Source organism: Tachypleus tridentatus, chromosome 13 (genome assembly GCF_004210375.1).
Source record: "Tachypleus tridentatus isolate NWPU-2018 chromosome 13, ASM421037v1, whole genome shotgun sequence".
Taxonomy (NCBI): Eukaryota; Metazoa; Arthropoda; class Merostomata; order Xiphosura; family Limulidae; genus Tachypleus; species Tachypleus tridentatus.
In genome coordinates this window covers 187,439,532-187,454,245 of record NC_134837.1, presented here as the reverse complement: position 1 = coordinate 187,454,245, position 14,714 = coordinate 187,439,532, and the positions used below count along the sequence as shown (strand labels likewise).

The 14,714-nt window shown below is 34.8% G+C and overlaps 1 protein-coding gene across 4 annotated transcripts in view; it reads right to left on the bottom strand.

Moving 5' to 3' along the window:
* Nucleotides 1–9,663: 9,663 nt before the first annotated feature.
* Nucleotides 9,664–14,714, bottom strand: part of LOC143239749 (lysosomal alpha-glucosidase-like) — a 36,842-nt gene continuing 31,791 nt past the window's right edge. For 3 of the 4 annotated variants that reach the window (XM_076481203.1, XM_076481201.1, XM_076481202.1), the window contains exons 15-18: nt 12,766–12,854; nt 11,198–11,247; nt 10,574–10,720; nt 9,664–9,981 (exon numbers count right to left, since the gene is read on the bottom strand). In XM_076481203.1, the coding sequence (XP_076337318.1) occupies nt 9,919–9,981; nt 10,574–10,720; nt 11,198–11,247; nt 12,766–12,854 (349 nt within the window). In that variant the 3' untranslated portion in view covers nt 9,664–9,918. Of the gene's footprint in view, nt 9,982–10,573; nt 10,721–11,197; nt 11,248–12,765; nt 12,855–14,714 lie in introns of those variants that run through there. The other variant, XR_013021349.1, reaches the window with a different exon arrangement.

Sequence of the window (14,714 nt, the reverse complement as noted above, 5' to 3'; positions counted from 1 at the left end):
AACTTTAGAAGAAAAATATAGAAAATTAAAAGAAGAACGAGAAGATAAAGATATTTGCATACACCAAAAAGGAGATTTAAAAGACCAAAAAAATGAGACAGAAAATTAGAAGAATGTGATAGGAAATTAAAAGAAGACCAAGAGATAAAAGGAATTTTAAGAGGGGTTAAAAGAAGATGACAAACTATTCAATATAGAAAAGATCGATAAAACTATTGGAGATGTAAAGAAAGATTACAACAACAAACTTGAAAAAGTAGAGATTACATGTAGTGATCAAAATTGAAGATTTAGAGAAGAACATTGGGGTAAAAATGGTCATCTGGAAAAAGTATTATTAAATCCAAAGTTAAAAATCAGCCATAAATCTATTTATATTGGTCCATGAATTCCAAAACTAAAAGACTGTCTACTACAAAATATGGAATATGATAATTTATTTATTACAACAACTGTTGTATTACCTGCTACTGAAAGACATTCTTCCAACCATGCTACTACCAAATCCACTTCCAGAATTTAGCTGGACAGTTAAAAATTAGTCAATAAAAAATCGAGTAACTATAACGATAAGGTACAATTGCAGTCATACTAGGTTTAGTTTGAAATCATTTCAAAGATGAATGGGTGGAATAATGAACAACGATTCATCTATCCAATCTTGTTTCTAATTTAAAAGGACAAGCTAAGACAGCATTAACTGACCTATTTTATGAAATTGCAATATCTCTTGAGCGTTATAAGCCATCTTATCTAATATGTTTGGAATGTTATACTAGAAGGAGGTTTCCAGAGCAAAATTCCAGAACAGATACAAAGGAAAGAATATACTTTAGCTGAACTTACAGAAGAATCAGAAAAACTTGTAGAATTATCTTACCAGGAAGTTTCTCCTGAAATGATGGGCTTGTTGGCATGTGACCAGTATAAGATGTCTTAACAGAAAATAAAATAAGAATCAGGATGAAGCAAAGTAGGTGAACATCTTTAAAGCAAGCTCTACCGTTAACAATGGAACTAGAATCTACTGACGTAGTACCTAAACAGCTAAAATCACGATATCAAAATAATGGATCATCAGAGTAAATAATGTTGAAACATAAACTTGCACTGATAATAACCTATGAGACTACTAATTAGGCCTGGCGTGGCCATGCGCGTAAGGCGTGCGACTCGTAATCCGAGGGTCGCGGGTTCGCGTCGCGTCCGCGTCGCGCTAAACATGCTCGCCCTCCCAGCCGTGGGGGTGTATAATGTGACGGTCAATCCCATTATTTGTTGGTAAAAGAGTAGCACAAGAGTTGGTGGAGAGTGGTGATTAGTTGCGTTCTCTCTAGTCTTACACTGCTAAATTAGGGACGGCTAGCGCAGATAGTCCTCGTGTAGCTTTGCGCGAAATTCAAAAACAAACAAAATAAGTGGATTGTGAACATAATAATACTATAGCACACACAAATAAAGAAATAGCCGAAGCTTTCAAACATCAACTTCAAAATACTTTTAAAACTCACACTGATCTAGATATGGATACATATTTCTACAATAAAGTCACTAACCACATATTAAACAATAAACATCAATTTGAACCAATTTTTTCAATAAACATAACTGATACAATTACAAGTTCCAACACAGATTATACAAGCACGTTACTAACAAATGAAATATCCCTTCACGAACTACTCGAAGCAATAAAAAACACAAAAAACAAAGCACCAGGTGAAGATGAAATACAAGCTATCCTTCTAAAAAAGGACACTCCGAAATTGTTTGACCACCTAAATTCACTTTTTAACCTATCTCTATCCTCAGGATACATCTCAGTTTCTTTGAAGCTTGCAAATATATTAATGTTCCATGAGGAAGGAAAGCCAGCAAATAAACCTAAAGCTACCGACCAATCAGCCTGACTAGCTGTGTAGGCAAAATTCTTGAAAGAATAATCAGTAATAGACTCTCCACATTCTTAGAGATAACATCAAAATTACCAAAAGAACAAAATGGATTCAGGAAATTTAGACAAATGACAGACCACCTAATCAGATTAACCGAAACTATAACAGCTAGCTTCAATAAAAAAGAATGTACTGTCGCTTGCTTCCTTGATATTGAGAAAGCATTCGACACTGTATGGCACGATGGCCTAAGGTTCAGAATGAATGAAAGGAACTACCGCGAGGAATTATTCGCTGGTTATCTAACGTTTTGGAAAATAGAAAGTGCAGAGTAAACGTTGAAGGAACATTTTCTGAATACTTTACTCCTGAAGCTGGTGTCCCTCAGGGAGGGGTGGTTAGCCCTATACTATTCATCATGTATGTGAACAATATGCCACTGAGAGATCCGAATCATGAATTCTCTTCACAGTTCGCAGATGATGTGGCAGTCTGGAAAAGTGCCACAACACCCACAATAGCAGCCACTAGCATACAACTGTAACTAAATAGAAGAAGTGAATACTGTCAAAAATATAGAATAAAAATAAACACAGCAAAAACACAACTCGTAGTCTTTACGAAATTGACAAAACACAAAAAAAAAACAGCTAGAATTATATATGAATGGCACACTACTCCAGATTGCCCCATCGGCAAAATTTTTAGGTCTGACCTATGATTCAAAACTAACTTGGATCAATCATGTGAACGAAATTAAAAATAAAGTCTGGCGAAGAACTAACTATTCTAGGAGTCTAACTGGTAAAAACAGTGGAGCATCTACAGATAAAAATCTATAAAACATATATTAGACCTGTAATAGATTATGCAGCTCCAGCATGGATAACTGTAAGCAATAAAATAATTAAAACTAAACTACAAAAATCCAAAACACACTCCTCACAACTGCATACAGAGTTCCAAGAACTATATCATCTCAGTTCATTCAAAATACTCGAACATACCAACCATACCAGATAGACTCCTACATAGTACAATAATGTACTTTAATAAGAATTGGATGGAAAACGAATTACTATGCGAACTAGACAGGTACCTCATACATGATGAAGCTAGTCCTAAATATCTCTCCCCAGCTAACTTATATTTTAAATATAAAAATAAATAAAAAATGTATATATTAAATAATAAAAATAATAATAATAATAAAAAAATGCCACCAACAAACTTGACATTCTGCTGATAGAATAAAATAATCACTATATATGAGCCACAATACATGGACATTGCCCTGAAAAGGATCAAAATAATATTCAGTTCTACAATTATAAATACCAATCCGTCAAGAACATAATTTCGGGGAGGAGGAAGAGGTCATAGAGAACCTGACCCTCCAGGGTGTGAACTTTTCTTACCCAAACACCAACAGACAGACAAGTTTTTGTGTGCTGTCAGTTTATAGTTGAAATTTGTTACCAACAAACACCTATGTAAATAATTCTGCCCACACACCCATTTATCCACATATACATAAAAGTCCGACAATAGTCATAAAGAAGGATGTTTTAATGACTTTCCTTTGTGTCAATATTTTTATTAAGAGTGGATATTAGAAAAAACAAGTCACTTAAATGAGTAGAAAAACTAGCTTTTACGGACTGTAGTAATTTGTTGTGTTACCATTTGGATTGTGGTTTGTGCTTGCTATATTTGAACTACTAGTGGAGTGTGTTGTGTTTGAACTTATTTATGAACTTGGAAGAAATAATCACACAAGGGAAGACTTTTGATAACGATTATGATGAGCTAAGAAATGGTTCTAGATCGGCTGGGGAAAGAGAACTTTAGTGTGAATCCTAAGTGTGAATTGTTCGATCAACAGATGCGTTTCATGTATTACATAGACAGCAGAGAATGTATGTCTACAAATTCATTTAAGATTGAATGTTTTTTATAGTTGGCCAACACCAAAAAACTTGCATGAAATAAAAATATTTCTTTGACTTTGTTTTACTATCATAGTTTCATAAAATCATTCTTTGAAATACTTGGTTATCAACACAAATTATTTGAAAAACAAATTAACTTTGTTAGCCTGCTAATTGTAAACAAACATTTAATAGACTGAAGAGGAAATTAGGTACTATACTTGTATTGACATATTAAAATCAGGAGGATCCAGAGATATGGGGGACAGATAGCAGTGATTGTGCAATGAGAACAATTTTCCACAAGTACAAAGGAGAAAATATCATGTAATAGCCTACTGTTGGAAAGCAATAAATGCTGCAGGTGAAAGGTATTGTGCAATAACAAAAATAACTACTAAGTATTGTTGGAACCCTATGTCATTTCTATCATTATGTATGTTTATGTTTTGGACAAGATCACGTTGCACTGAAGTGACTAGTGAATCTGTGTAATTAAGAAGGTCAAATAGCAAGATGTCCCGAGAAACTTCAAAATAACAACTTTAATATCGTGCATCACTCTGAATGATAACACATTATCACGAAGACCATGAGAAAGCGAAGAATGTAAAGAGTGAGATGAGGGAAGCATTGAAAACCAAACACTATAAAAACTATTGGGTCATAATTTGGTTAATTATGCTTATAGAATTTTGTTGTTGGAAATGTGAAGATACCCGTGGTCAGAAACAACAAATATAGTTGACACTTTTCCACTCTATATTTTGAATCGTTCTGTCATCTGTATAACCTTTTAAATAGCTAGAGTGAGAAACAAAATATTTTGGTCATTTTCTCACTGATGTAATTCCTAAGATAATCATGGTGAATGACCTTTGGCTTGGGCCACCTGTTGTGTGTTAATTACCACATAGTGCATAAGAATTTTGTGGTCATTGATTTTAAATCTATTTGAAGTTAGCTTAACCTCATATCCAAGTTTTAGTTACTTTATGTTCAGTTTCTGTTTGTATTAACCTCTATTTGTCGTCTTTGGAGCGAATTTCTTACCTTTTACTGACAAACAAGGTGTACTTTTGTAGTCGTAAAACCGATTTCGATCAACATAATCGGAGCTTTTCCATAGACGTATGGAATATTTTCTTTAAATAACGAACCTTTTATTTCATTTGAGATAGATAGAGTATAGAGTATTTGGGATTAGAGTATTCGCAGCTGAACTTCGCTTCACAAATCCTGCTAATTCCTGTCTTTTCTTATGCGTGGCTAGCTTTTGTTGTTTCCATGTTATGGTTGATATGGGTTATTAATAGGTTTTATTTTTCTTTAATCTGTTCTGCGACATTGCTCTGGATAATTCCTTTTGATGTGTCACTGTGAACCTGTTGGAAAAGGTAGCTATTAATGCTTGATAGTTGTTACAACTCACGGTTGAAAGCTCACTTAGTCATTTTAAGCTACTCATTTTAAATGTATAGCAAGACGAATAACTTGTTTACCAATTCACATATTCAGTTTGTCTAATATGCCTTTATAGTATTAATTGGTTTGTTTCTCAGTTGAATGATGATGAATTGGCTAGCTAAATTTTGTAAGTAGATTTAGTTATTACATAGACAGAATAGTCCAGGAGGTTCTGTTGTAACAGATGCATAATAGTCATAATGACAGATATAAACAGAATGGTTTCACCTATTATTGTGTTTTAGGTTGGGATTTTGGGGGATACGTAGAATACGGTGGCACTGGGCTTGTCTTCGATTTAAAATTTTGTTTTTCAAATGTTTCATTCTGTAATTCATATCTCTTTCTAATTTTTCAGTTTTGTAATTACAATCTCTCTGTACTTCTTCGATATTGTTGTGGGAATTTTTCTCTATATATCTCAAAATGTTTCATTGGTCTCGTTTTCAAACAGATTTACTTTTGGTTTTAATTCTTTAAACATTATCACTCTTTCTTTTAACACATTTTTTAAAAATTATTTTATCTTCTTTTTCTTATTTTAATTTTTTGTATCTTTCCTTTAAAATTTCTTTCAGTTGTTTCATCATTTCTCGCTTTTTGGCCTTGTTGTCGTCATTTTAAACAATTGAAGTTCAAGTTTATCGAAAAGTTTATTTGATTTTAATCCAAAGTAATACCACTTTTGACATTAGTTTTTTAACCTAATCTGTCATTGGACAGGTTCTTTTGATATTAGTTTTGTAACCTAATCTGTTATTGAACAGGTTGTTTTGGTATTAGTTTTTCAACCTATTCCGTGATTGGTTCTTCTCGATTATTTTATAAATTCTTCTTCAATGTTTGCCACAGCCACATTCACTCACAGGCCTAATTTTTTAGATAAACTTTTCAACATAAATCCCGCAACTAAATGTAGACCCAACTTCAAATACAATTGCTATATAAATTGCAAGACACACTCCTAACTAAATTAGCTTTTGTATATAAACAACTTAGTAGCCCACCGAATATCTCTACAGCAGAATAAACACGATAAATTAACACTGAAAAGGTTTTCTGAGAACTTGAATAACTTCTAATTAAGAATCAACTCCCTAAGTAACTAATAGAAAGCCTGACACGGTTCAACGGTTAGGCTGCTCGACTCTAGCCCGCGAGTTGAGGGTTTGACTTCCGTTTCCGAACATAGTATTCGACACAAAACAGACTAATAGTTTATTGCTTTACTTTAATTATTGACTTGTATCTTAAACCATTTTGTTGCCACCCAGCACGAAATTTAGATTTGAATTTTAATTAGAAGCAATGATAAAATGATTCCGCCTGTAAAAAGGAATATTCACAAATGAACAAAAAAATTAAAAGTTGTAATTATATTTTATAGATTTGATATTGTTGTTTTAAATGATATATTAAAACAACACTGATACGCTTCAAACGTTTATGTTTATTTATATTCTAAGCAACCAAAGATGATTGAAAAGAAAAACTTGGCTTTACAAAACCTGAAATATTGTAGAAGTATTTCATTTTCGCTATCGTAGTTTGGGCGGTTTTCATGAATATTACGTTCACTTTATTTCCTTATCAACCATGCAGTTCTGTAAGTTAGATTTGAAAACCGACTAATATCAATTTCGGATTTCTCCAGAAGGTGTCGTAGCTTACTTAGGCAGTGAATGCCATGTTTTTATTTAATACTTACAACGAAAGGCGAAACAGAGAGGAATAATTGCTATGAACGACAGTAGACAGTCTTTTAACTTATTACTTAATTAGTTAATGTCTAAAGCTAGCCAAAATAAAGCAACTTATGAGTGTAACTAGATACTGGTTGAGGTGAAGAAACCTCTTAACACAAGAGTTGCAAGTTTATTCTTTATTTATAATATAATTACTTCCTTCTCTAAGCCCCCTCAATGGCTCAGCGGTATGTCTGCGGACTTACAACGCTAAAAACCGGGTTTCGATACCCGTGGTGAGCAGAGCACAGATCGCCCATTAGGTAGCTTTGTGCTTAATTCAAAACAACAACCTTTATTAGGCTTTAACTAAATATTACTGCAAGTTTGTTCATATAAGTTAATCATCTTAAGGACGTTAACTGGTTTTGTTGAACGGAAGAGAATATTAAAAAGTTGTTTTGAAATCTTTAAAAGTTATTTGTATTAAAATTGTAGTTTTGTTTCCATGAAAGTTCTGTGAAATAAATACAATGTATTGTTTCACATTTTCATTCGTTAGCAATAGATTCATTGGAAGGGAATCAAAGTGTAATGATTAATAACCGCAACAAGGAACATTTGACATGTGTGTTTTGATTAATAAACTTACTTCATTACAATTTAGTTTGTTCTAAAATAACTAAGAATATCGTTGCATTAATCTATTCTCTGTTTATTTTATTGTTGTTTTTTTATTTCATTCTTTTTATGCCGTATTTTAATTACATTTATAGAGTGTTTACACTCTATAAAGACTAGAGGGAGGTCAGTTAGTCATCACCACCCACCGCCAACTCTTAAGCTACTCTTTTACCAACGAATAGTGGGATTGACCGTCACATTATAACGCCCCCACGGCTGAAAGTGCGAGCATCAGTGATGTCGAGAAACCCACTTGTTGAGAAATTTATATATTTTCTCAACCCAAACGAGCCGTTTTTGCATATAAAAGTGCGAGCATGTTTGGCGCGACCGGGATGCGAACCCGCGACCCTCAAATTACGAGTCGCATGTCTTAACACGCTTGGCCATGCCAGGCCTGTTGAAGATGGAATATATATATATTCCTAAATGTCCAAAAATTCAATGTTTGTTATTCAACATACACTTTTCAAATGTTCCTTGTTACTGTTATTCAACATTTTCAGTCGTTGTTTTGAAATACAAGTTTACTACTTGTAGGTTCTAGAAGTTAATTTCTATGCATCAGTATACATCTAGATGTACCATGGTACCATTTAATGGGCTTGATTTGAATCAAGTTTTAATCGGTTCCACAAACAAAGTTCGCTGCTTTTGTGGAAGTGGTTACTACAAAAATAATCTTCAACAAAATACTATCTTCATTCCTTTTGATAAGTTCAAGCAGGAAGATATTGATGTGTATTTTGTACGCTACTTCTCTAATCTATTGGTGAAAGAAGAAGCTGTTCTCGAGTCTAATTGATGATGAAGGATATTAAAAGATGACTAGCGGTGAACATGGATGTCAGTGAGTTACTAACGAGGCTCAGGAACACTTGTAAAGAAGAAAAAATACGAACTAACGACACAGTCGTTTTATTTCAAAGATAAAATTTAAAAAGACGACCACAAACAACTTTGTTTTTTAATTTCGCGCAAAGCTACACGAGGGCTATCTGAACTGGCCGTCCATACTTTTGCAGTATAAGACTAGAGAGAAAGTAGCTAGTCATCACCACCCACCTCCAACTCTTGGGCTACTCTTTTACCAACGAATAGTGGGATTGACCGTCATATTAACGCTCCCATGGCTGAAAGGGCGAGCATGTTTGGTGTGACCGGGTTTCGAACCCGGGACCTTGAGATTACGAGTTGAACGTCTTAACCACCTGGCCATGGTGGGCCCAACAGCGACATTAAGATTGACAAATTATTATCGTAGACGTCACTTTGAAGAATGGATGATATGAAGACATTGGATGGTGTTTAACGCTCGAGGGATTCTTCCCCAACACCAGAGTCGGGTACTGCCAAAATACCCCCTTCCCCTCCTGCTTCCATTTACTAACATCACCATCCTGCTCAATTCTCTACTTTCACCAGTTCCCTGAAAATGGACCATAGCAGCCAGAACGATGGTGGCCACGTTGAAAAGTATAAATGGATTGTCAATACCTATATACGAGAATACTGTTCATATAGTCCACGCATTTTTCCAGCAGAGGGGAGTTCAAAGTGAATTTGAATGATGTTGTGGATAAAGATATAGAACAGATGTAAGAAAGGTCAAAGGTGGTGGTCACATCGTATATCATAGAGGAGAGGATGGATCACTGAATGATATTCAGAATAAAGTATGTTGCTATTTAAAAAGGTATATGCCCAAGAACTGCGTGATTTTCTTACGGATTTAAACAACTTTATTACCAACTGGATGATATGCAATGAAAGGTGGCTGAAAGTAATATTGATTGATCAATACCAGTCTTTTTGTTGATAGTTTTATGTTAAATACTTTGAGGAACTACTTGTTTGACACCCGATAAACTGTTATATTGTTTAGAAAAGTCAAGCTAATGAGGACATCTTTACTGTGAAAATGGACATTTCTTGAAATAAATATTGAATTTTGATAATAAAAACACTTTGTATATCTTACCATTACCTTATTTTACAATATGCGATGAATTTTCTGGTTTATTACACAAATTATAGTATTACATGGTGAGTATTTTTTAGAAATGTGCATGACATTGCAACTAGAGAATAGAACTTTGTAGTAAGCCTTACAAATAAGTCTTGTCTTTATCTATTCATAAAGTTTGCATATTAAAGATATTCACTGGAAATACAACATGTAACTATCAGTTAATGGTTAGAAGTAAGATTTGGGAAGTACTTCATCGATTCAGTATCCAAACTTCCCGACCATTACTACATCCACTCTAGTAGGTTATCGTGTAGAAGACTGACATCTTTCAATACGATTTTCAATAGCTGAAAACACAATTGTTTATTACTATACAGTATGTAAAAATTCTCAAATAAATAAATACAACTGGAGATAAAATTATTATATTAATTTTGTACAGCACATGTTGCTCATAGTGACGAAAAGAATGTTTTTATAAAAGTAAAACCTACTAATCAGTAAATGTGTGTGGAGTGACACAGTAAATGCGATGTTATCCACAAAATGATGTTACTTGGTAAATATAATATTTTCTGTTAGTGATGTTACTCGGTAAATGTGATATTTCTAACAGGTTGAGTGAAACAGTAAATCAAGTTTTATTTTTACTTGTTGATTGTCATTTTGAGAAACCAACTATTTATAAATTTCTTTGATTAATTAAACCTGAGTTACTAAGATGTAAAAAAAAAAAAAACATTTTATTCAGAACTGTAATTTCGTTTAATTAACTCATGTTATGTTAGGAAAACGAAGGTATAGAACAATTTATCGGTTTATATAAATAAGGTTTAAGCTCGAAATTAGGGTTGGATAGTTAAAAAAAACTCTTGTCAAAACAAGGAACAAAAACTGGTCCATAGAAGATTTAAACATGACGCAATATAATAACCTTACCTTTGTTTCAGTATCGTATTGATATATTGCCGGAAAGCTATTTATCATAACTCTAGAGGGCGCTTCCATCACCCCATATATCCAGACTGTGCTTATGTCCATTGTTGTCATATAACCTTTCATAATTACTGACGTCATGATCGATTGCTTGACATAAAAAATATTATGTATTAGTGTGAATCTAGTAATGGCTGGAAAAACAGTGCGTTGATATCAACTAAACAAACTAAATTAAGTAATTATATAATTTATTTTTACTTTAATGAAAATAAAGTACAGAACATTTTAAAGTTTTAATACCCATACCAGCCGTTTTTAGAATGAATTTTTTATTTCAAGTGGTTTATTTCGTTGTTATAATTTTTTACTATTATGAAGCAGTTTTATGCAGACCTCTAGAAATACTAAAATTGGTGTGACCTTGAAAAGTACACAAAACAATTCCAGATGACGCGAAGATACTTCAGTAACAAAAGTCCTGAGCAGAAGTCCTTTCACTTTAATCACAAAAATATCATTAAATGTATTCTTGGAGACTTTTGTTAGCAAGGCTGGTATGGGAGTTTGCCTTTAAAACAACAATAATGTATTCTAGTATATCATAGAACTGTAATAAATACTTACTCTCTTGGCTGTAAACCTAATTAAATTGTAAGTTTCTTTCTCAATAGGATCTGTAAAAGGAAATGAAGATATTAAGAAGTGAATTTTGGTCATCTTTTGTTAAAACAGAAGTATTTAATTTATCCTTCAACAGCATGCACTAAACCGTTTATGATATGTTAAGACGTACAACTGTGTCCTCAGAATCTGACATTACTAATTAATTTCCACGATTTGAAATATTAAATAAAATAACTCACTCTGTAACTATGCACTAGAAACCTTCCATAAAATCTACAACAAAAACGACAGGAAAATAGACAGACCCTGGTGTGGACGTAGTGACAAATATCTTTGGCTCAATACTATGTGTAAGTATTTATATACTGTAACCTGGGGTTTATATACCCGTGGTTAGCATAGCAGAGCCACTCCATTACACAGCTCAGCGCCACACAACATACAGAACCACCACATTACACAGCTCGGCACTAAACCATTTCATGCAGAATCTAAGTTTCACTCCACTTAACGTGATATGAATTTAAAGTGTTAAATTTGTTAACTCACTGAAACCAACTACTATCTATTGTTTATAAACCACCCTGTGCTTATTCGTATAGTTTCTGTGCTTGATGCGTGACGTTGTATAATGCGTCCACTTTTCATACCTACAATTTATATCTCGACAAATCCGTTAGGGCGGTGTCATGGTGGCTGATCCCCCCTCACACACACACACAAACTTACTCCTCTGGGGTTACTATGTCTTTCCCGCGTGTTAAATCTATTCTAGTAGATAAGTAAGTGTAATACAAATATGCGTACCCAGATGCATATAATTATACAATGCCTATTTCTTACACAAGTGTTTCTCACTGTAGATTTCAAACTTAGCGCCACGGACAATTTGTATGTACATTTGGATATAGTGATTACGCCGAAAAGTGGAACGTTGATCTGATATAGTGGGTCCATGTAGACATACTTACCTACCCCGACGTTTACCGTCGTCCCGGCCCCTGTAAACATATTTACTTACCCCGTCGTCCCGGTATAGGTCTCTGTAGACATATTTACTTACCCCGACGTTCCCCGTCGTCCCGGTATGGGTCTCTGTAGACATATTTACTTACCCCGACGTTCCCCGTCGTCCCGGTATGGGTCTCTGTAGACATATTTACTTACCCCGACGTTTCCCGTCGTCCCGGTATGGGTCCCTGTAGACATATTTACTTACCCCGACGTTTCCCGTCGTCCCGGTATGGGTCCCTGTAGACATATTTACTTACCCCGACGTTTCCCGTCGTCCCGGTATGGGTCCCTGTAGACATATTTACTTACCCCGACGTTTCCCGTCGTCCCGGTATGGGTCCCTGTAGACATATTTACTTACCCCGACGTTTCCCGTCGTCCCGGTATGGGTCTCTGTAGACATATTTATTTACCCCAACATTCTCCGTCGCCTAGTATAGGTCTCTGTAGACATACTTACCCTGACATTCCCTGTCGCCCAGTATAGGTCCATGTAGACATACTTACCCTGACATTCCTTGTCGCCCAGTATAGGTCCCTGTAGACATACTTACCCTGACATTCCCCGTCGTCCCAGTACAGGTCTCCATCTGCTTCACCATCTTCACTCAAGGCCACAAGAAGATGAAATGGATTATTTCGGCTAAACAACAAATATGTTTTGGTTAATAACTAAATATTTTTCTGTAATTATTTTATTTTATGAACTAAGAAGTTCGATTATTTGAAATCTATTCTAAAAGTAACTTGTGTACGGTTTACCCGGTAAAAAGAATCAAGAACTTTTGATGATAAAGTTAGGGGTTATAAGTGACGTTTCAGACAACTAGATCTAACGATGGGGCAAGTTAAACACTGTTATAAAGGTAAATAAAACCACAACATATGTCTACAGAATGCAACTTTAATCGCTCAATATTTCCCTATCACAACTTCGTCAGGAACTATTGATATCCTAAAAGTTCTCTTATCAAGTTGAATCTAAAGTCAAACACCAATATTACCGTTAACTAATCCGATCAAAGTAAATGATTTTTGGTTTTAGAAAATAATTTATACTTATTTATCAAATGAAGATAACTTTTTAAAAAATTAAACAAAGATCTTACTGAAATATGTGAAAATAAAACTTAAAGTACTCATGTAGCCTCTGAGGCATCGCTAAGTGGAGGCCCTGCTTGATTAATTGTAGCAACAAACAGGAAAAGATACTGTACAGGTAAACATGTTTTTCAAAGTAATGATGTTTAGAAAATAACATTTGAAGGAAACACGTCTAGAAACGTACTGCACTGCGAGTAATCTGAAAGTGTAGTATAAGGGAACAGATCTTTTTTAATGCAATACTATTTATAGACATATCAACGATATCTTAAGCAAACAGTGAGATATGCGTCACAGTACAATTATAGTAAACTCTCATTGTTTCGAAGTCGCTAGAACCGAATATATCACTTGTATCGAAATTGTTGACTGGTCCAGCCAACTGTCCATATAAATACATAGTAACAAAAGCCCCTTGAACCGAACTGCATGTATCGAAGTGTCGGCTTGTAACGATGTATAATTATAGTCCCTAGGGTGTGAAAAGCATCAATATTACATCCTTTGTATCGAACCAGGTACGAAGATATTTATTTTTCTCTTCTTCCCTAAATTAATTGTCACCGCTGCTGGCTGCCGACCACCCGCTACGCCGCTAGGAAGTGCAATTAGTCAGTCTCCGCGCAACATTGTGTGGTGCCACCATCAAAATCTTACACTTGAGAAATAGCGGACTGCAGATGGGGTAGTAGATTAGCCTAGCAATGTTTTTACAACAATTATGGTCAATAACACTTTAAACCCCTGCCCGCCCCAACTCACCCGCCCTCCCAGCAAAAGTTAGCTTGGATATAAAATTTTCAGATTATGGCTTGAGTAGATTATGCCTGGGCAGCCTGCATGCTGTGGCCTATAAAAGACTAATCACAGTCAAATTAAACAGATCATTAATCATTGATCATGGCGAAGCGCAAGTTTGTATCGATAGAAACTAAAATTGCAGCAATAAAAGAAGTTGAAAAAAAAGTTAAAACAAAAACAGAAATAGCAAAAGCATTTGATGTGCCTCTGAACACTTTGTCAACATGGTTGAAAAATAAAGAGGCCATATTGTCTTATCGAGACAACTTTTGTCCCAATAGAAAACGCATGCGAACTGCAAAACATTCTGACCTAGAAGTGGCATTGCTTCTGTGGTTCAAAAATGCTAGATCAGAGAATGTTCCTATCTCTGGGCCTGTTATGCAAGCAAAGGCAAAAAAACTTGCTGATAAAATGGGAATCACTGACTTTTGCACGAGTGATGGGTGGTTAACCCGATTAAAAAAAAAACACGACATTCAATTTCGTACGATCTTTGGTGAGTCTGGAAGTGTAGAACCAGAGCAAACAAACCAGTGGACATCAACAACACTGCCACGCCTGCTAGAAAACTACAGCCCACGGGATGTCTTCAACG